Raw genomic sequence first — 21,583 nt, forward strand, 5'->3', positions numbered from 1 at the left:
TTTTTTTTCCTGCTTTTTGCTTGCGTTTGACAGATGCCATCCATCTCTTCTGTATGCCAAGATCTGAGGATTTGTCTGCTAACAACATGGGTTGCCCTGTTTAACGGAATTAAAATGGGGACGTTTGCAGAGGACAGTGCTTAAGACTGGGACTCCAACCGAGACTTGTTCTTTTCTTTATGTTGCTTGAGTGGATTCCCATTTTGTTGCAATGCCGGTTTTTTGTACGAGGCGGCAGACACACTGAGAGAGGAATTAAATACAAAGCTATACTCAGCTTCAATAGTTAATACTTGAACTGACTAATTCTAGGTAGAAAGTCAATGATTGCATTAGGCACTTGAGGAGAAGTTGCTAAACCTCTTCCTATGGATTCTTCAGAAGGTCACAGCAAAAATGCAAATAAGTTGATGGGATAAATAAGTGGATCGCTGAATGATCCTCACACCTCTCTCTGCAAGTGTCTGCCACAGGATTGCTGAGGAGCCAAAGTGAGTGGAGCGCTGAGTTATTCAGCCGGCCCTTATTGCTCCTGGAGAGTCCTTTCACCTGCCTGCACGGAACTCAGACATTCAACGCTTTCATCAACTACTGGACTTTTACATTTGTTTATCTTTGCAAATTGCAGTCCAGAACACTGAGAGGCAAGATTGCACATTTGGATTTAAATTTACATCACTTTAATAGCAGAACTCATCCAGACATTTTGATGCGCCCGGTTGTTACCTCATTCTGCCTGGGGATGCCTTGTAAACACATTTTCCCCCCAGCGCCATGTGTGTTGAGAGAGCTGTGACATTATCTCCTGCGGAGATCCCCTTGTTGTTCTAGCCTGTGTCTGTGTTTTGATTCAGACAATAGCTGGACATTCATGGGTTCCAGACACTGACCAGAGGACCACCAAAATAAGGGAAGCCTGCTGTAAAATAGTAAACACAGGAACACATTGAAACCTTGGATGTAAGAGATGGATGTAATTATACACCGAGAAAGACTCTCCTAAGAACCTTTTTCTCTCCCCAAGAAATAGTTGCTTAATGTATTTTTGAAAGGTAACTGCACACTGTAAATTTTATCTGATGTTTTCATCTCTCGAATCTTCTGTGCTTTCTGCCCTTGTGAGGACAGTTTCTGCTGTGAGTCTCCCGATGGCAACCCTCATTAAAATCAGGAGATGAGGCCACTGACTGGCAGGCAAAGCAGCTGGGAAACTCACCTTTGGGATAGATGCTGGCCACAGCACTATCGCTACTCTGCCTTAAGTTTACTGAAGGAATACAGATTTATTTCACCTTTCACTCCTGACTGTTACCCACCCACTACCTTCACTAACCATGAGTGATTGGAAAAGGAGAGCTGAATGGGTTGTCCTACTCTTCCATAGCCTTTATTGATTTTCCTCAAGTCAGTGTTTATTTGATTGAGACCCAGCTATGTGAGTGTACGGCGAAAGAGAGAATGAGTGCAACAGAGAGTATTGAGCTCTGTTAACTGAGGGCAGTTGCAGATGCCCAGTAAAGAGCGGGAGGAGGCAGGCAGTTCTCCAGTTTCAGGCCAGCTGCCGTATGGGTGGCACACCACAAACCTGACCCACCTGGATAGCACCCAGAACAATGAACCAGTCTGAACTGACAACGGACCCAGTGCTCACTGCCAACAGCAGCCATGGAGACTTCTTTCATGGACGGGCCTCCAACCACTCTTGTCCCTTGGGCTGGGGGCTAAATGAAGGCCTAGACACTTGCGTCCTGGAGACTGCTGTCATTGTACTTCTGACAGTGCTCATTATTGCAGGGAACCTGACAGTGATCTTTGTGTTCCACTGTGCCCCCCTACTACATCATTACACTACCAGCTACTTCATCCAGACCATGGCGTACGCCGATCTGCTGGTGGGTCTTAGTTGCCTGGTGCCCACCCTGTCTCTGCTCCACTACCCAGCAGGTGTCCAGGAGCCGATCACGTGCCAGGTTTTCAGCTACGTTATTTCTGTGCTGAAGAGTGTTTCGATGGCGTGCTTGGCTTGCATCAGTGTGGACCGCTACTTGGCCATAACAAAACCACTATCTTACAACCAGCTGGTGACACCATGCCGGTTACGAGGCTGCATCACCCTCATCTGTGTCTACTCGAGCCTGGTTTTCCTGCCCTCCTTCTTTGGGTGGGGTAAGCCAGGATATCATGGGGACATTTTTGAGTGGTGTGCTCACTCTTGGCCAACTTCTGCCCTTTTTACAGGCTTTGTAGTGTGCCTACTCTATGCACCTGCTGCACTTGTGGTCTGTTTCACTTATTACCACATATTTCGCATTTGCCAGCAGCACAATAGAGAGATCAGTGAGCGGCGAGCACGCTTTCCAAGCCAGGAGATGGAGGCTGGTGAGGGGGGTGGCAGTGGTGGGCATCAGGGAGGGCATGGACCAGATCGACGCTATGCGATGGTGCTCTTCCGCATCACCAGTGTTTTTTATATGCTTTGGCTGCCATACATCATCTACTTCCTATTAGAGAGCTCCCATGTGCTGGACAGTCCTGCCCTTTCCTTCATCACCACCTGGCTGGCCATTAGCAACAGCTTTTGCAACTGTGTTATCTACAGCCTCTCTAATAGTGTGTTCCGCTTGGGCATGCGTAGACTCTCGCAGACAATTTGCTCTTTCAGCCACTGTGCAGCCGATGACAGGGATTTTGTGGAGCCCAAACCAAGGAAGAGGGCAAACTCCTGCTCCATCTGAAGGAGTGACTTCTACAGGATGAGAACTCTCCTGGACTCTATCAATGGGAAACGTGAATCTTAACAGGCTTAGCAGCTTGTTGTATTTCAGTAAAACTGGCAGATCCTAACTAAACAGAGAATACTATGTTATAACAACCAGTTAACTGACACTTGCATTTGTCACAATAAACTGTGGTTTATTGCATTACCAGCTTTTAAAAGATTTGGGTGTAGTGTCTAAACAGACAGACTGAGTTAATGAGAGTTTGGCCCCCAGTGATGGGTTTTATTCTATGCTATGTGACATAGGTGTGGATCAGATAGAAAGTAGTCTCCCCATGGCTTTCAAAGCCTTTACATTTGACTATAAGTCATTAACCACCTAATTAGAAGAAAATCTTTAAATTCTATCAGATTCACAAAACAATCCTCAGACATCAAATGTGACTCCCTGTATTTCAACCCTGTGACATTTTGTTAGTGTTTGTCAATCCAATTGACCTTCTACTGGATGTCTCCTCATTTTCTATGTCTGTCATTAGCAGATGCAAGACAACTTACACTTACTTGTGCTCATAAACCTGTTAAAAGATTGTAAATACATATGTGAATTTTTAACTGGATGAACACACAAAGTGACAATGATAACAGCCATTATGCTGCTGATTAATAACTGAGGGTGTATGGCCTTGACTGTTCTAGCAGAAAGTCAACAGTCCTTTTTCTTCTAAGGTATTTTGTATTGGGTCTCTTCACATCACGAGGGTCGGTAGATAGCAGACAGATGCAAGAAACATATTCATTGTGCACTGGTCAGGTATTCTGCCACTACTGATAGAGTCAACAATTGCTTTAGGCCAAGGACTGTAAAACTTTACAGAGGAGTTGTGAAACCTTTAAATCAGTTAAAATCACAAAACTGGACATATTTACAAATCTATACTATGGACAGTCAAGTTTTCATACATTTTAACACATTGCCTACTATAGTAGTGTCACCTGTGTCAGATTTTTCCACAGATGATGTACTGCTTCCATTGTTTACCAATTTAGATATAAGCTGATGGTCGAGGGCCATGATACAGAGGGGTTAGTGTTGAGGGCAGTGAACTGATGCTCTCGGCAGATAACTACCCAGCACAGTGTTTTTCCCCAAGGGTACCCGCTAGCATAAAATAGCTCATCAGAGCCATGGTTCCCACCATTGGTGTGACATTCCTGATATGGCTGTGTTATGAGTATTCTGCTAACAGTTTGATGCATGAGTGCTCATGACAGCCATTTCAAACCAGTAAATAAATATTGCATCCCTCTTCCCCTGTGTACGGAGGGCCATGTATAGTGGATAGTAAACATAGGACAGAACTGGCAAAATCATGTTATTATTGAACTACTTAGTTCACATGTTTATTTATTTAAATTTGTAATTGGGAAACTTGCCTGTGTCACATACAGATTAAGATAAGAAGCGGCAGTGCTGACCTGACACGGTGTTATCTTTGTCAAGGTTGACGCTGGATTTTATTTCCTAGCAGCAGTGATCAGCGGCTCAGGTTAATGTGACCTGATCTATCTAGAGGTTGCTGTGAGGTTAAAACTTAACTGATCTGAAATTACATGCTTAGTTGTGATAAAGGTTTAAGGCTATCAGTAGCGTTGTGTTGGTTTGTTTTGGTTTGGTGAACGAAGACAGTATTAAGACTGCACTCTTCAGATGGCCAAACCGAACTTGCAGTCTCACTTAAAAATAGGGAAGTTAGGGTTGTTGAAATCTCATTGTCTTTTTTTAAGACAAGTAACAGATGCCCGTTCTGGGATGAGCCAACTAAAGGTTTTAGGAGTCCTTAACTGTGTTTTTTTGAAGAAGGGGTTTAAACTTAATTCTGCTATAATATAATAAATAGATTTTTTTGTTCCTGTATCTAGGAGACTGTTTCCCAATCATTGATCTTTTGATAGACAATGAGCTGAGGATGTGTGCTGGTGAAGCAACCTCCCAGACTGCCTTTGGTTATGATTCTCACCCTTCGCTGCAGCACAGTACGATAGTCATTCCAGTCAATTTACCTTGTACACATTCCCTCGATCATTGGACCAGTGTCAAAATGTAATTCATTTTGCAAGAATACAGCCACGTACTATAGCCAATGATTTCTCTCTTTGTTTAGTATTCTGTGCTTTAGGCCTTGCTTGTTGTGTATATTTGTCCACGCTAGAGACCAAGTGAGCCTAACCCAGTCCCTTGATATAGTAACTTTTGTACCATTCTTTGCTGCTTAACAGTCCCCGGTGTAAGTCACTTTAAAGCTGCATTAAGTGATTTCTTTGACCACTAGGGGCAGAAAGACTCTGAGCCTTTGGCTTATTATATTTAAGTCACATCTTAGCAAGCAGTTTTTAATTGACACACCCAGCAGCAACAGATCTACATGAGCATTCCAGTAGAGTCTTTCTGGCCACCTTATGAATGTAAGTAAATGTTATTTTAAGCCAACCATCTTTTGGGTTACTCACATGCTCTACTTTCTTCACCAGCTACTTGTTTACTTTAGCTCTTTGCTACTGTGCATGAGATTTGTAACGTGCAGGCAACTTGAAATAGTTATGTGCTGGTAGTGGCTGCCCATGGTTTCTACTGTATGTGCCAGCATTGGTTTGGTTTTGTTGGTTCAAACAACTGAGGTGACCAAATCGTTGAGGTAAAAGCAGCTGTGTAAAGGGGTCTTGAGTCTCAGAGAGATCATCAGCATTCATTACCCTTTAACATAATCAGGAATTATTTGATTCATTGTTAATATAAAAAAGTTTTGCTTTATGCAGCTTTAATGCAGTACAGATTGTTCTGTATTCGTGCCTAAATATGTATTTTGTAAGAAAAGTGAAAAAAAAAAGATATTGAGAAGTAATTACTGTTACATGGACATGCTGCACTTTTTAAAAAACTTTTTCCAACTACATGAACATACTTTGTAAATATTTAGGTTTATCAAGGTACCTATGATTTAATTTTCCATGACTTCGAGATAGGGTTTCCACTTAAACCAATAATATTTCAAGTCATTCATCTATAACTGACTTATATGTTCAAGTGGGTTCATGTTCTATTATCTGACATCTATATCATATCTGTAAGATACGAGGAGACACCAGATTTGTCTGAGTCTTGTGATTTCCCTTTTTTACCTATATGACGTGAGGAATAACAGTAGGAAAACACAGCCTAGCCATGTCAAATTTGTGATTTTATTTTATTTTCATTTTGATAGCTCAAGTTTTTGGTGCTCCTTTGGAGTATAGTGCCGTGAGGTAGTAGATGAGGTTCATAGGGTCTAAATTAGTGCTGTATTATCTTTACAGTCTGGTGACAAACAACAACACAACACTATATATGATGGGAAACAAAATTCTGTGATGACCTTAAATAAAATAGCTTTGTTGTTACCATATAATGTGCAAGTTGGAATATTCTATTAAAGTGGAGGTTACAGTATTTGGTCAGATGTTGCACAAATATTCATTCCTTTTTAGGAATTTTATTTTGTAGCAGGTTATTTAATGTATGTGTCTTGGTTCAGGGTTTCAAAAATCCAAAATCCATTAATTGAGTATTTAAAAAAAAAAGAGTTAATATGTGTCTGTATTACACTGACAAAACTGACGTGTTTAAAAACTTAAAACTGTTCAAACAAGTTGTCCTACTTTGAAGTGCATTGATAGGGACTTTTATTTTAGAGAGATTAGTAAAATTTTAATACAGGTCAACGTATTTATTTATTGAATTATGTTTATACCTTTACACAATATACTGTATATGAGTATACTGTATGTAAAGTGTGTGTATGTTTTTAAACTGCTGTATAGCCAAAAAAAAAATGAAAAAAAGAAACTGACAAAGGTGTGGCACACCCATTTGTGTTCAATCAACTAGGCTGCTAATGATTTGAGTAGGAGGCAGAGTGTGTTAAATTACACAGTATCTATTTTTTTATTTTGAAATTTTGTCAAAGGTTATGGTTTTGCTGTTGCTGCCAATCCAATAAAGATAAAAAAAATAGTAGACATTGACATTTGTGATGTCGCTTTTGTGTAATATGTGTTGCTTCTGTGGTGACAATCACCATTTAGCCAGATTTCATAGGACACCTCAGAGCTCCCCTCTTGTTTCCTCCACATTTTTAAGGAGTAAAGGAGGCTAGAGATGTGGACTTGTGACTGATTCTCTTGACTTGAGAACATTTTTAAGTTGCCTTTGAGCAAGATGGTTGGATATATAGAATTATTTTTTTTAACTAGTTAAAGTTTAAAAAAGAATCAATGAAGTAAGATATGTGTGTATTTTCATGAATAATGCACATCTAGTGATGGGTAAAAGAGTTATGTGTTTCCTCCTTGGAGAGAAACTATCTTGGATAAAATGGCCATCCTGTAATTTTACAGGCATTTTGTCAGAGAGTAAAACCTTAAGGTGCAACCTAAAGTCTAACGTTCTGCCTCCTGGGGGTTGCGACAGAAATCCCAATTTTCTACCCTTGTAATTTAAAAGAGAGATTTATTAGAAGAACTCAAAGGTGGCACTTGAAGAAGATTAAGACTAAGAAAGAGAAAAGATGGCTATGTGGGTAGTTAGGTAGTTTGGGTAATTATTAATTGTGGGCAATTGTTATTAAACTTAGTGATTATGTTTTTTGTAATGTAATTTCTTTTATTAGTTTAGTTTGATTTTAACCTTATATAAAACATTTTGTATCATCACTGATCTTAGTCACTTTTTACATTGCTATAGAAGTTGCATGTATAATTATCAGCACAATGAGCCACTCTGAAATTGTTATTTATAGCTACATAAACTTGTATCCAGCTATCTATGCCCATTGCTGTTGAAAATGCTCATTGCATCAAAAATATTGCATGGCATAAAGCTTAAATAAACAAGCTTGAGTCCTTTCATTGTGTGTGTTGATCCAGTGTGTTTCATGCCAGCAAACACTTTCAAGAGCCGGCAGTTTTGGATGCTGCACCAGTTTTTTTTTTTCTTATGTTTGATATGTAGATTTGGAACAAAAAATCTGTATGGGTTCCTCCTTCCAAAGAGCACTGGATCCACTCACTATTATTCAGCCAAACCAAGAACAGCATCCCGGTCCAGGCCTGCTCAATATTCATGGAATTCCCTTTTATTTCCACAAATGGCAGCACTTGCTGCACTTCCTCTTTCCCTTTCCATCCTGCCACTCTCCTCCTCCTCTTTCCGTCCTGATTGAGAAAGGACCACCTGACCCTCTTTTGAGGTGGGGAAGTCATAATTGGAGGGGAAGCCAGTTCCTGCCTCTGTGTGTTAATGGTGGAGCCTTGCGGCACCCACCAAAAGCCTTTGATGGCATAAGGAGGACACACTCGTTCTCCCACACACCAACACTCCCTCATACATCTTGCATGGCTTCAGTCTTTGAAAACATCGGCTTGCAGCCTGAAAGCAGACAGGTGTTTCCCTAGTCGGAGCCGACTCTATGTCCTTACAGGTAATGGGCAGTGTTTAACTCAGTGTTTAACTCAACATTTACTAGACTGAGGCTGCATCATTTCTGTGTGAGGCTGTACTACTTTGAGCTTATTGTCAGAAGGGGATCATCAGGATTCATTCTCTGGGAGCCATGGATGTTTGTATCAAATTTCATAATAAACCATCATCATTCATGATTTTATTTCAACCTGGAATTAATGGAAATGATGGATCAATGAATTGCCTCCAATCATTGGACTTTATAATAATCATTGGTAGATAGGCTCTATATCCAACAGTGGAAACTTGAAAGAGCGTTCTATTCCATATTCCATATTTTCTAAGTGCTTGGACGCTCCCAATGTGCACATTGGTTTTACCTGTTTGCTAGTAAGGCTGACTGTCCCACTTTGAGTTTGGAAAAAATCTGATCCTGCAATTTTCACTTATTGTCCTTTCAATCTCTGTGGCATCATCACTCTCTTCTTGGTTCTTGCTTAATGCTGACTACACAACTAAGGAATCCCCCCTCACCCTTGAGCAACATATGATCTCTTGGCTAGGGGCAAGTATGAAAACCAATTAAGTTCAGGGTTATTATTTATCTGCTCGGCCTGTGATGGGACCAGATTGGTTTTGTTGCTGATTTGGCCTCTAATGCTTCTATCCGTCTGGTCAGTTACAATGTTCTGTGGTGTTAAAATGAGTCTTAAATTAAAAAAATATTCATTGTTTTTTTCACTTTAAGGAAAATCTTGGGGTAAATTTTAGGTAAAGTTAGAAGGTCAGCGATGTTGTTGTGATGCTTAAAGGTGTAGGTTTGGAAAGAGCCATAAATAATACAGGCCCTCATAAACGTAGTGATACACACCAAAACCTGTTTCAGTCTGTTCATGATTACAAGCCTCCTCTAAGTGTTCTCAGTTGTAAACCCTCTGTGCTCTGTCTGAGGTAAGTACACTCAGGGACATTTATCATGTGCGCGCGCACACACACACACACACACCACACACACACACACACACACACACACAGAAGCGCACCACTGAGGGGGAATCAGCATAAACAATACAGAAGACATTTAAATTATATTGACTGTACTATATGTGGACTTAAAATGTGGCATATAGATTAAGATATCAAACTGAAAAATATGGTGCTTGGCACAACAAGCAACAGTTAAGTTCATATACATTTTGTTTGTTTAAGGAAATGTATAATTACTCTTTATAGATAGTACTATTTGTATGTTTATGCTAAAGTAAACAATTATCTCAGATGGAATTTTTGTGATTTTGTCATAATTATAAAAGGCTTGGAGGCGCAAAAGTATTTAATATTTTACAAGATGAAATAAAAGAATTTGTCAGAACAGAAATTTAGATTGACAGCACCTACAACAGTAGCTGCGGTGAGAAGCCAGTTATTGATTCACTTTAACAAATGTAATGATCATTAAATCCGTGATAGACTGCTAGCAGTGATCTACATCACCACCACTCTCCATCAACTCTCCATTCTGTCCATTACTCATGGTCAGAGGCCCTGAATAATTTAACAGCAGTGAATGTACAGAAATACATCATCGTGACCATTGTACAATTAAATGCAAAATTATACTGGATTTAAAAAAATCCATAACCACAGTCTGTCTTTTGTAAAAACAGAAAATGATTTTATTTTGACATAAAAGAGCTCATTAAAACATTTTTTTTGAGTTGCTAAACTTTCACTCATTGCAGTGCTAAAGGAACTTTTCTTTTCATAATTTGCACCACTATTATTGGATTAGCTGTTCATACATTACATGCAAGGCACAAAGACAATCACCTTGAAGGATATTGGAGGACAAACTTGTTTTCTACTGGTAACCTCCCTGCAGACCTCAGGTACTGAAGCTCTGCCAGCAGATGTACAGCCAGCCTCTCTAATTTTCTGTCAGGGCATTTTAGATAAATTAAATACCATAAATCAGTCAAATTACCCCCTTGGCTCCTTAGCATATTTCCTCCCTTCTACCTCGCCTCTTTTGCTCTTCCTTTATCTCCCTCTATCCTGAGGTTGTGTATAGGCAATTATTCAGTAGTGAGTCCAGTAGTGGCCTCAGGTCATGGTTGATATGGCCAGTTCTTTCTCTGTGGCATTTAGCCCGGCTATGCTTGGACAGGAGGAGGGAAGTGAATGAATTGGATAAAAATAATAATAATTTGGGTTGTAAAATGTCTGAAATTATGACCCAAATAGCCATCAAATGTCCACAATCTCATATTGCCATACAGGAAGACATTATTTTGATACTTCCTCTATATAACTGAAACCACATAAATATCAGTCAGTTACAGTATTTCCACAAGCCGTCTTATCCTTAGAACTATGTGTTGACTGCAAAAACAAATCCTGACAGTACTTAAGAGTATTTGATTATACACAAATTAAGAACTTTGGGAGGGACACCTGCTTATTCATGCTATTATCTGAGCTGCTAATCAAGTGGTGGTTAGCGCAATTCATAAAATCATGTAGGTCAGGAACTTTAGTTAATGCTCATATAAAAAATCAGAGAGATGGTTTAAAACTCAGTTTCCACTACTGTCAGCCATGAACAGAAAAGTGAGGCTGCAGTGGGCAAAGACTCACAAAAACTGGACAGTTGAAGACTGAAAAAAAAAACGTAGTCTGGCTTGATGAATCAGGATTTCTGCTGAGGCGCACAGATGGTGGGGTCAGAATTTGGCGTCAACAGCATGAATCAATGGAACCAACCTGCTTTGTGTCAACAGTCCAGACTGGTGATGTTGTAATGGTTTGGAGAATGTTTTCTTGGCGCAGTGTGGGTCCCTTAATGCCAATCAATCATTGGTTGGATGCCAACGCCCATCTGAGTATTGTTGCTGACCATGTGCATCCCTTTATGGCCACAATTTACTCATCTTCTAGTGGCCACATCCAGCATAATAACGTACCATGTCGCAAAGCAAATGTTGTTTCCAGCTGGTTTCAGTGAACGTTATGTGGCCTCTCAGATCTCCAGATCTGAATTCAGTTGAACACCTTTTGGGATGTGTTAGAACAGGAGATTACAGCATGAATGAACAACCTTCAGAAATGATGTGATGCACCCATGGACCAGAAGCACAAAGGACAAAATTTTGTGGAATCCACCTCTTCAGAAAATGGAGGCTGTTTTGAAAGCAATGGGGGGTGTGAGTAAATGTTGTTAATGTACTTTATATTAGCAGCTTGGACCCTAGCTTCCTCAATGAAAAGGGTCATGACATGAGTATGTCATAAACTATCAGGTAGATATGTGTTTAACCTGTGAGGAATTATTTTGAAATGATTATATTCATTTTTGGACAAAGTGAGTAGATGCAGCTCATTTGGTTGGAACACTGGCTGCTCAAATTGTATTTTGACACAAATGGTAGCTAAGTAGGTACGATAGTCACCTATGCTGATTGGTTGGTGGATGCAGGAATCAGATCTGATCACTTGCAAATAACAATGCGGACAGTCTGTCCCTTATTTTTGATTTGAGAAGCAAATGTGGTTTACATGTAATTTGTAGACAAAATACACCTTGTTAATGCAATGGTGAAATTGATGCTGCTCATATGCTGCTTTCACTATATATATAGTGTAGTACTGTCTAAGCATTAGCTCTGTTATGACTCCAGCCTATATTGTTTTTCAACTCTTGGGATCACGTTAGCTAGATTGTACAGGTATACATTTATTAGAAAGTAATGTTTTTATAAAAATGGATGCACACTGTACAGTGCTTGAGTAGGTGAGACATTTATCCTTTAGTTTAACAGAAAACAAGTAGAATTTGGTCCCCACCTATAAGGGAATATTATTTCTTTCCAGTTAGCTGCTTTTTTTGTGACCCTGTCGTTCTGTTCATGGATAAAACTGCCACCTATCCAGAACCACATCCCTGGTTACAGTTGAGTGTCTCCATTGTCTCCCTGATTCTTCCCAAATTAACATCAGGACTTAAGAGGCACTGTGTCGCTATGGAAACCCAGAGTCTGAATAAGCACAAGGTTTCAGAGGATTTATTTGAAGTTCATAAACAATGTGCAATTAAAACCGATTCTGAACAATAGCTCCAAAATTGCAACATCTTCATTATTCATTTGTATGTGCTTTTATTCATAACATGCAGTGGCAGTAAAATGGAGTCAGTGAAGGAATCTGGAAACATATTTACTGGTGTGTTTGTGTGATGCATCTCAGCACTGCACAGGCTTCTATTTATGCAGGTAACATGTAGATTGAAAGACACTGCCTCATCTACACGTGCAGACACAACAATTCACACTTAACTTAATATGCATCCGGACACTAGAGTCTCTCCGTCTTCTCTCATGGACCCACTGTCTGACCCTGCGCTCCACCTCTTTCATCCCTGGGGGTCTTCTGTCTCCGCATAGTAGAGATTCGACTCATATCCTCCAGTAAAAAACACAACACACAGAAAATGACAGATACCTGGAGGGATGCACTTAATCTGCTGACCTCAGTCAATGATGCTCTGTGTGTGTGTGCGAGAGAGAGAGAGGGCAAAATGCACACAGAAATAGTACAGCATGCTTTTCACAGCATGTGTATTCTTTAATCATTTTGGAAAGGCACAATTTTGCGCCGTAACCTCTATGGGTATTTGAGCATCTAGGTGACTCAGAAGTAAGGGATTCTGAAATAAATACTGTATGAACTCAACAGCAAAACAAATACACCCTCTCTTTCATGCGCCTTCAGGTGCCCCATCCCTCAGATTTATAGATGTCCATTGCCAAAGCATTGACTCAAGCAACATGGCTTCCTGACCCAAAAAATATGGTGGAATCCCGAGGGTTTTCATGGAAGTGGACACACGTCCTCATAACTGAAATGAACAAACATTATGAAATAAAACAAACAACTTGTACACAAACACAGTATCCAAAACACAATGGTGTTGGCCAGGTTGTGGGTTAGCAATCTGCCCCTGCAGTTGCTGCTGTGGGGCAAACATGCAGGGAGGAAGAGATGATTTCCCAGAACCAGCACAAGTCTGCTAATTTAATGTTGCCAGACAAACCAATGTGGCACTGGTATGCTGTTGCTAACCAAACAGTTGACATTGGCCATTGTAAACTGTAGAAACAGTCCTGAACTATTGGCTCTTTGAAACATGACAAAAGATATATAAAGTCCAAATTATTTATCTGTCTTCATGTCTTACAGGTGTTTCCACAGGGATATATGGAATTACCACTTAGTGGGATTCAGGGGCATGCCAATTAATTTGCCTACACAATTGTAAACATGCGGTGAATAACTAAAGAAGAATTAAGTATTGAATTACTCCATCTGTTGCAAATTAATACCCTCTTGATCAATTAAGCTTTTTTGGCAGTACTAAGTCACCCCTGGTTGTCTATTGTGTCAAGTGTTTCTCTGATGTTTTTGCTTGTCACCAAATGTACTGCAAGCAAAATTAGAAATTTTTGCCTTTTTGCTTTCTGCCTGAACGCTGTGTCTGCAATTCCGACTCCACAAATTGAAATGCAGAACCAGCCGGACCATTAAAATGCCACGGCAGCGATACAGAGACAGATGAATTTGCAATCTGCCAAGTGGGCCAGCTGTTGCCCCCCCTCCCTCCTCCCTCAAACCTCCAGGGAAGCCTCCAGAAACTTCCTCGCCAGCTACCAAGGACAAAGGCCTCAGGGGGAGCTAGTTTTTAATTACTGGACTGCCTTCCTCTGAATATCACACCAATAGATAATCTCAGTGTGTCCCGCAGAAATGAATAGAAATGAGGAGTGTTTGAGGGAGCCAGGTGTTTCGGCAGCGAGGGGTGGTGTCATTAGTAGGCCTGGCTGTCTGGCAGTCAGTAAAGACTTTGAAGTTAAAGTGCAGTGTGTATTTGTCTTTAGAATTAAATGCAAAACAAGACCAACGCATTTTTGGGGGGTTTGAACACAAAATCCTCATTAATCTAGGATTTTGGTAGTTTTTTTTAATGACATTCATAGGTCCCATATTGAGTTTTACTTCCAATTTTTTATTATAAAGCAGATCTATGTGCTGCATAAATACTCTGAAGGTATCACAATGTTTAATCCACAAAAAAAAGAAAATCAGAAACTAAACAGTAAAACTAGCCGTCAGGACTTTTGTAACTTTGTGAGGTCACAAGTGATGTCAGACAAAATAATGGGCATAGTTCAAACTATGTTGAAAATTACATCACCATCTAATTGAATTTACCTGCTTACAATGAAGATGAACAGTAGTTTGTGTCTCAGTCAGCAGCCATCTTCGTGGCCAAGTAGGTTCAGGGGTTAACAATGGAGGACCCATGCAGACTAGCTAGGTACCTCCACCAGAAGGTAGAACTTTACAGATAATGTTTTACTCATTTATCAGATCACTCCTTTCTCCTTCTTTTTTCTAATTGCTGTATTTCTTCTTTGTGTTCAGTGTTTGTGATCCAAATGCAGTAGTTTTTCACATTCAGTGCTGGTCCTCCATTGAAGGATCTATCGTCTATCCAAACGATGAAGAGGCTCTCTAATATTCTGGCTGTCAGTCATTTAGCAACCAGTCTCCCTCTGTCTGTCTGCCCTTTAAGTAATTTCCCTCCCTTTATATATTCATACTTTTCATTCTCTATTATCTCGATGCTCATAGAATCTGTATCATAGCTGATTCCTTCGGTTTAAATATCTTTGATGTCCATAATAAAAGCTACAATTCTGCTTCATGTGGACTGTTACTTAGAGGACCTCCAGGGTTTAGCTTTTTAACACACCATGCTGCTGGTTCATCCCCGTCTTTGTTCTCTCACACGGCCCTTAAAGCAATACTCCCCATTAAAGATGATACCAGGCTCAGATGGCACATTTACTTGCTTTGAGAAAATGGTGTCGAAGTGTGTTGAATTTGTGCATTTGATCCACCACTCTGCCACGTTGAGAAGGGGTAGAGAACCCCGATGAGCCTGCTGACGGAGGAGAGGATCAATAATTAGGTTTGGCACTGAATGGAGATGAGTAACACATAATCAGTGCTATAATTTGTCTCATTGGCTTGAGGACTGTTTTACTTTAAAACCTGCTGTGAGACTGCAGTTGGGAGCTGTTAAACCACCTACACAAATTTAATTATACTTTTTTAATAGCGTTGTATTGAAAGGATGCAGGTTGCTGTTGAAAGTTTTGTGAATTTGAATGGGATAAAACTGAATATGTTGTCTCTAAGTTGAATCCAAATGCCTGTGCTGATTCAAAACTGTTACAACCCTCTTGTTCTCACACTTCACATAACAGCAGGGTGCTGCAGCCTCCCTTTGTTCAGAATATTCTAGATAAATAATATCAGCTGGTCTGCAAATAAATAAATTCAATGATGTTTGTTTGTGGTTGACCAGAGATATTCTCACCACACTATAGTATTCATATTAATATAGCAAGCAAATCTAAAATGTCTAATCTTGTGTAGTGTATTATTTCTGTTGTCAGGAACTGTATGTTGGGGCTATTGACATGTTTTTAAGAATACAGTAGGGGTACACAATATTTATAAAATTCCCTATTGTAAGTAATTATATGTTACAATATTGAATCCTGATTTAGTGCATTTTCTGCATTTCCATCTACAGACTGGAAATATCTTATCCAGTGATCACAGTTTTTCTCCGAATGGCAGTTTCTGAAGTTGTTACGTTAAACATTTCGGTTTTTCTGTCTGGCTGTGTTCCCTCCTGTAATTATTTTGCACACACAGTTTGATTTTGTATCCAGCAGTCTGCCTCCAGTGGTTTACCGCCAGCAGCATCATCTCTGATTGGCTGGGCTGTCACTTCAGGACTTTGTGGGCTCTGAGTGTGCAGCTGCCTGAACCTGGCTTGCGCCTTTCGCTCCCACCTCATTGGTGTTGCAAAGCCTGGCTGCCTCTGTGTCGAGGGGTTCACCAGCCAGCACCCGTGGGCCCCAAGCATCCACACCCAGGAGTTACATAACGGTTGGAAGAGAAGAGTAACTTAATAGCTTGCTGCTTTCTCTAGAATGGTATCATAAGGTGATGGAGCGGCCTCTGTGTTTCTACATTTACATTTTAATGCCTTTGTGCCGACGACAGCCATTGGCCGGAGGCATTATTTTTTCGGATTGTCCGTCCCATTCACGTGAATGTGATATCTCAAGAATACCAGGAGCGAATTTCTTTAAATTTGTTACAAATATACCAAAGGCCAAGGTGGCCTCATGAAGTATGTTTATGGTTTTCTTGAACATGATATCTTAAGATTAGCTCGAGGGAGTGTTTTTTTTATTTTTTAAATTGGTTCAAATGTTCACTTGGATTCAAAGATGAACTGATTTGATTTCAGTCGTCAAAGATCAAGGTTACAGTGGCTTTAAAAAACATGTTTTTGGCCTCTTGAATGTGATTTCTGAAGTGTTTGAGGGAATTTATTCAACTTTTGATCAGTTGTCGCTCTAAGATTTTTAGATAAAGTGATTATCTTTCAGTGGCCAAAAGTCATAGTGACCTTATATTAATCTTGGAAAAAAAAGTATTTTTGAAATATGTACACAGAAACTGCACTGGTTGTCAGAGGCATACAACCGCAGTGCGGTAATTCATTTAAAACATTTAACTACCACTTAAATCCAGAGAGAGTGAGAATGTGAGAGCAGGTAGGTGGTTCATTATGTTGCTCAAGGACATTTTGACAGGATGCTGTTGATAGACAGACTGACTCATGCTTCTAAAGCTAAATATTGACCTTGTGCTGTGAAGCACACTTTAAGTGTTGGCATAAAATGTACTCACTTTTGTTTCTTATATGTCCTGTGTTCAAAAATGATTTCATCCTTGATACATGCATAGAAACCACTGTCCTTAGTGTCAAATTGATATCACATGGACGTTAGGGACTCCATGTGATCAGTCACATCCATAATCCTCTCCTTTAATATTTTTTGGCCACACTGTTTGCTGCCCAGCTCATCTGCACAGCTGTTACAAGCTTCCATCAGCCATTTGGCTCAACTAAATGTCTGAATATTGTTGGTAATTCTTAGTAATTCAACCAATTTAGATTTTCTGGGGCAATGCAGATACTAATATTAAGGAGTCAATACATTTCCAATAGCATTATATCCGCCAATACGTATAAGTATTGGTAATGATTCCTAAGTTGTCTTTATCAAGGCAATATGAAAAAGAAATGTAGATTTGGCTTGACATTTTATAGTTTAACCACAGAGATTATCATAAACAACTATAGATAAAAACACAAATACAACTAAATATATAGAACTTTAATTAACGTTGCTTATTCTGTAATATAAAAGTTTTCACATTGGCAAACATGAATACTGTACAGATTTGCTGTGAAGGCTAATATCAGCCGAGTCAACTAATCTTTTTGGCCTCTGTAATTACCACACAGTACACCATTCGCTAAGACTAGAACTCACAAAATTTGGGGTATCTTTTCCATATCCTAAATTTGTTGTGCACGGATAGTATGTGGTTGATTTCCTCTATTCAGTGTCAGTCTTACTGAATCCTGATACTGTACCCCAGCATACTGTAGTAGAAGATCCACTGTAGGTACAGCACGATATTCTTTCAGTGGAAAAACCTGACCGGTCTACCTGATACTGCAGAGACTTGCAGAGGGACAGCATGGCTAGACTTCACGAAGGTCACTGGTCATCAATGTCAGCTGCCCTCAGATGAGTGTCCAGTGGTCCTCAACGTGCCTGGTTTTATCTGTCCTCCCTATGGAGACAGGAGGGAGCTAACAGGGCCTAATAGGCTGGAAGGCAAACAATGAGGGGACAGAGGACTGTAACGTTTGCTGCAGGAGCACACTTGACATGGAACAACTCCGGTGTCATCTCAGCTGTACCCACTTCTGAATGAAATGTTTTATCATAAAATGACAGGTGTTCGCTTGTGTTGCCTTCAAGCTCAATATAAATTAAGGCAGAGTTCCCAAGGCAGTGATTAACATTTAAAATATCCCCTAAGCATCTGCCCTTTTAATATTTTCTCTACGACAGCAGCCACTGAAAGTCTGAGTCTGTTCTTTCTCGTATGTTGTGGCTAGAGCTGAATGCTGAGTGTGGTACAATACATGAAGGGAGCTACAAAAATAAATTACAATAAGATATAATAGAAAATAAAGGCTTAGAAGTGAATAAAGAATAAATAAGGAAGTTTAAAAACCTGGGAAAACATGTGAGTCTATAGTTTATTCTTAATTCTTAATCGTAAAAGGTAAACATATAATGTGTATATATAATATCAACATAACGTATGATTTCAAGACATTTGTTGCAGCTTCTACTGAAAGGGGGGGAATTAATAAATGCTCAAACATGTATACATTCAAGTCATACAATAATATACACTAATGTCATGTGGCTCTAATGTGTCTCCAGACAGTTTTTCCTGCAGAGGAAACCCTCTGACTCTCTAGATTAAATGTTATTGAACGTGGAGGGTCGCAGAGGTGGAGTACAGGTTTGGACACATTGGACACATCAGCAGATTTTATTTTTAGCTGAATGTGTTAAGTAGGTTACCTGTTGGTGAGGTCTGAGTAATGGACTGTCTGCCCAACAAGCCCCCAGGCTACAATTAGAGGAAGCCTCTCATTCCCCTCTGTGTACATATCCCCCTGCCCTCTCTTTATCTCCCTCTTTTTCAACTTCTGTCTCAGTCTGTCTCTCCCCTGTGTTATCTGTCTTCATCTCTCACTGTCTCTTTCTCTCTCTCTCCCACCCTTGCTCTTTTCCTCTCCCACTCTTTTTTTCCTTGCTTCCATCTCCTTTCCTTTCCTGCCTTGTTTACTGCTTTCAGTCAGTCAGTTTAAAAGCCACCGGGGGATAAATCTGACAGTTACACACACACAAACGCATGCACACACACACAGAGTACATCAAATTCAGACTGATACTGTACAGCTTTGATGTAATCTCCCTGCTTGTGCAAATGCTTTTTTTAATCCCTACATATTTGTTATATATACTTTGTATTTTGTGCTGCTCTATAGCATTTATGCTCATCTGTTTACGGTATAATGAAAGTGCATGTATGTGGGCTACAATGATGTATGTGTAATATTCTATGGTTTCAAATGACAGATAAGTGTCAGAATGAAAGTTTTCATCTACTTGATTCCACTGACATTTGTGCTTTCTTGCATTCAGCAGTGCACATTGTTCGTGTGAGTGTGTGTGGACCGCGGGGCATGCTCTTACGACTATGTGTATATAGTCCTATTTTACACAGACTTTACGGTCTAATAGGCTTCTATAGTCTTGCCTTGTCACTCCTCTGGAACAGCTTAGTGAAATTTGCATGCACTGGTTTTGCCACTCAGGAATTATACAACAATCCCTCTGTCTCTCTCCATCAATTCACCTTGGGATGGTAGAGAGATTTCCAGACTGAAGATCTTTTGGATGATGGAGGCAGTGGTGACAGTGCTGAGCTCTCTGCTTCTAACTGTCGAAGACAACATCCATCTCTCTTCTCATTTTCAGAGGATGATGACCTGGAGGTGTTGTACAGTATGAGAGCTTTTTGCCCAGGGCGTGTTGAGGAGGGCATATAGGATTTGTTAAGCTTTTAGAGCCTGGTGGCAAAATAGACTCAATATGAGCACAGACACGCAGAGGTCTCTGACACAGTCTTCTGCTTGATCTAAATCTTTGAAGCTCACTTAGGGCTTTCCAACCCATTAATGCCACTAGTACTCTGGCTCAGTTCAGACCTGGTATTAACATCTGTCCTGAGAAAAAAGCTTGTCCGTTTACACCTGCCATTAAAATGTGTCCAGAATGTGTCTCCCCACCCTGCTCCATATGCAAATATGCACATTTCTGTTCCGCCCACAAAGAGCAAATCATGTTGTTTTTACCCAGATGTGTACGATATTTTTTTTTGTGTTTGTCAGCACAAGCAAGAAGAGTCAGGAGGAGCTGAATGAATGCATGAAAGAATAAAAACACAGCTCTGCTGTGAAGAACAGTTGTACCAATTTGAAAAAAAAATATTATCAGTGTTGATAGTGTAAAAGCAAATCAACATATGGGAGAGTAAAGGCCCAGGACACATTTTTGTTCACACAGGGAAAATAGTATGACCACATGCAGAGTGTTTAGGTCTCAGGACATAATGAGGATACGTTCAGACCTGTACGTAATGCTGACCACTTGCAATGAAATCACTCAGGATGAAGTGTAATAACAGATCTGAATGGGGTCTCTGAGGCATCAGTGGGTTGAACCTGACTATCTGAGCCAGTGCTGTACAATGCAGGAACAAACAAACCTTAAGAGCCTGTTGTATTGCTGTAGCTGTGTATATAGACCTATAGGGTTACACTGTAGGATGTAGGGTTGGGCTTAATTCACTGATTTGTGTTTGTACTAATAGTGCACAACAGGAACTGGAGCACTGTGATTGAGAAGTGATGCTGCTCATGAGGCTGCAGTTTCTCCAGAGCACGTCAGCCTCCCTGCAAAGATCAAAGAGCCACCAGCTTCAACACGCGCACACACGCAGATACAGAAAAGAATGAACTTAAGAGACATTATAGTGAATATGTGCATGTTAGTGACACATTTCACTTATTCTGTGACTATGAGTCTTTGTCTGTGGTGATAGTGACTCTTTTGTTAAAATCTATATGGAGCAAAATGTTTTTACGATGATAATAATGAGAATAAGTATTTTCCATTTACTTTCCCATTTATACTATTTAAGCAAAAAACATTACAAAATGTGTTCATTTTTTAAAGTACCACAGTACACCTAGTAAACAGTAGTCAGAAAAATTCTCGTCTTGTGCTTGAGCTTAAATGTATTTTCATGTTTGCTTTCTGCATTGAAAATGAGAGCGGATGAGCCACAAACATGGTCATAGTGGAAGTAGAAGCAGAAAACTGATGGAATTTAATGAAAAGGGGAAGGAGAGATGGAAATGAAATAGAAGAGATGGTTCTTCAGAAGATGAAGTAGAAAAGAGGGGAGAGGATGGCAGTAGGGAACAGGAAGAGATAAGTGACAAGAGAAATAAAGGAGATGGGAGTAGGGTATTTAAGAAAATAATGAAAATGCGGAGACAGAATAGAGAGAAGACATAGAAATGCTTCCTAACAAGGAGGGAAGTATAAGGGAGATCAGGCAGAGTATAGAGGACATCCTATCCTCATTTTTTATGCAGTTTTTTTGAGTAATGAGGTTGTTAATTATTAGAGGCATGCATGGTTTATTAAATCAAATTGTTTACAACTTCCACTGTCAACCAGATTCTGAGTGGTGCTCGCTGATATCGCCATGGTAAT

At 40.0% G+C, this 21,583-nt stretch overlaps 2 protein-coding genes across 5 annotated transcripts in view; both read left to right on the top strand.

Annotated features, from left to right (window-relative positions):
• Positions 1–21,583, top strand: part of rabgap1l (RAB GTPase activating protein 1-like) — a 93,708-nt gene that overhangs the window by 32,826 nt on the left and 39,299 nt on the right. The window lies entirely within an intron of this gene.
• Positions 937–2,939, top strand: gpr52 (G protein-coupled receptor 52). Its single transcript, XM_020098531.2, has one exon. The coding sequence runs from the start codon at positions 1,614–1,616 to the stop codon at positions 2,733–2,735; it is 1,122 nt and encodes a 373-aa protein (XP_019954090.1). The 5' UTR covers positions 937–1,613; the 3' UTR covers positions 2,736–2,939.

Source organism: Paralichthys olivaceus, chromosome 3 (genome assembly GCF_024713975.1).
Source record: "Paralichthys olivaceus isolate ysfri-2021 chromosome 3, ASM2471397v2, whole genome shotgun sequence".
Classification (NCBI taxonomy): domain Eukaryota; kingdom Metazoa; phylum Chordata; class Actinopteri; order Pleuronectiformes; family Paralichthyidae; genus Paralichthys; species Paralichthys olivaceus.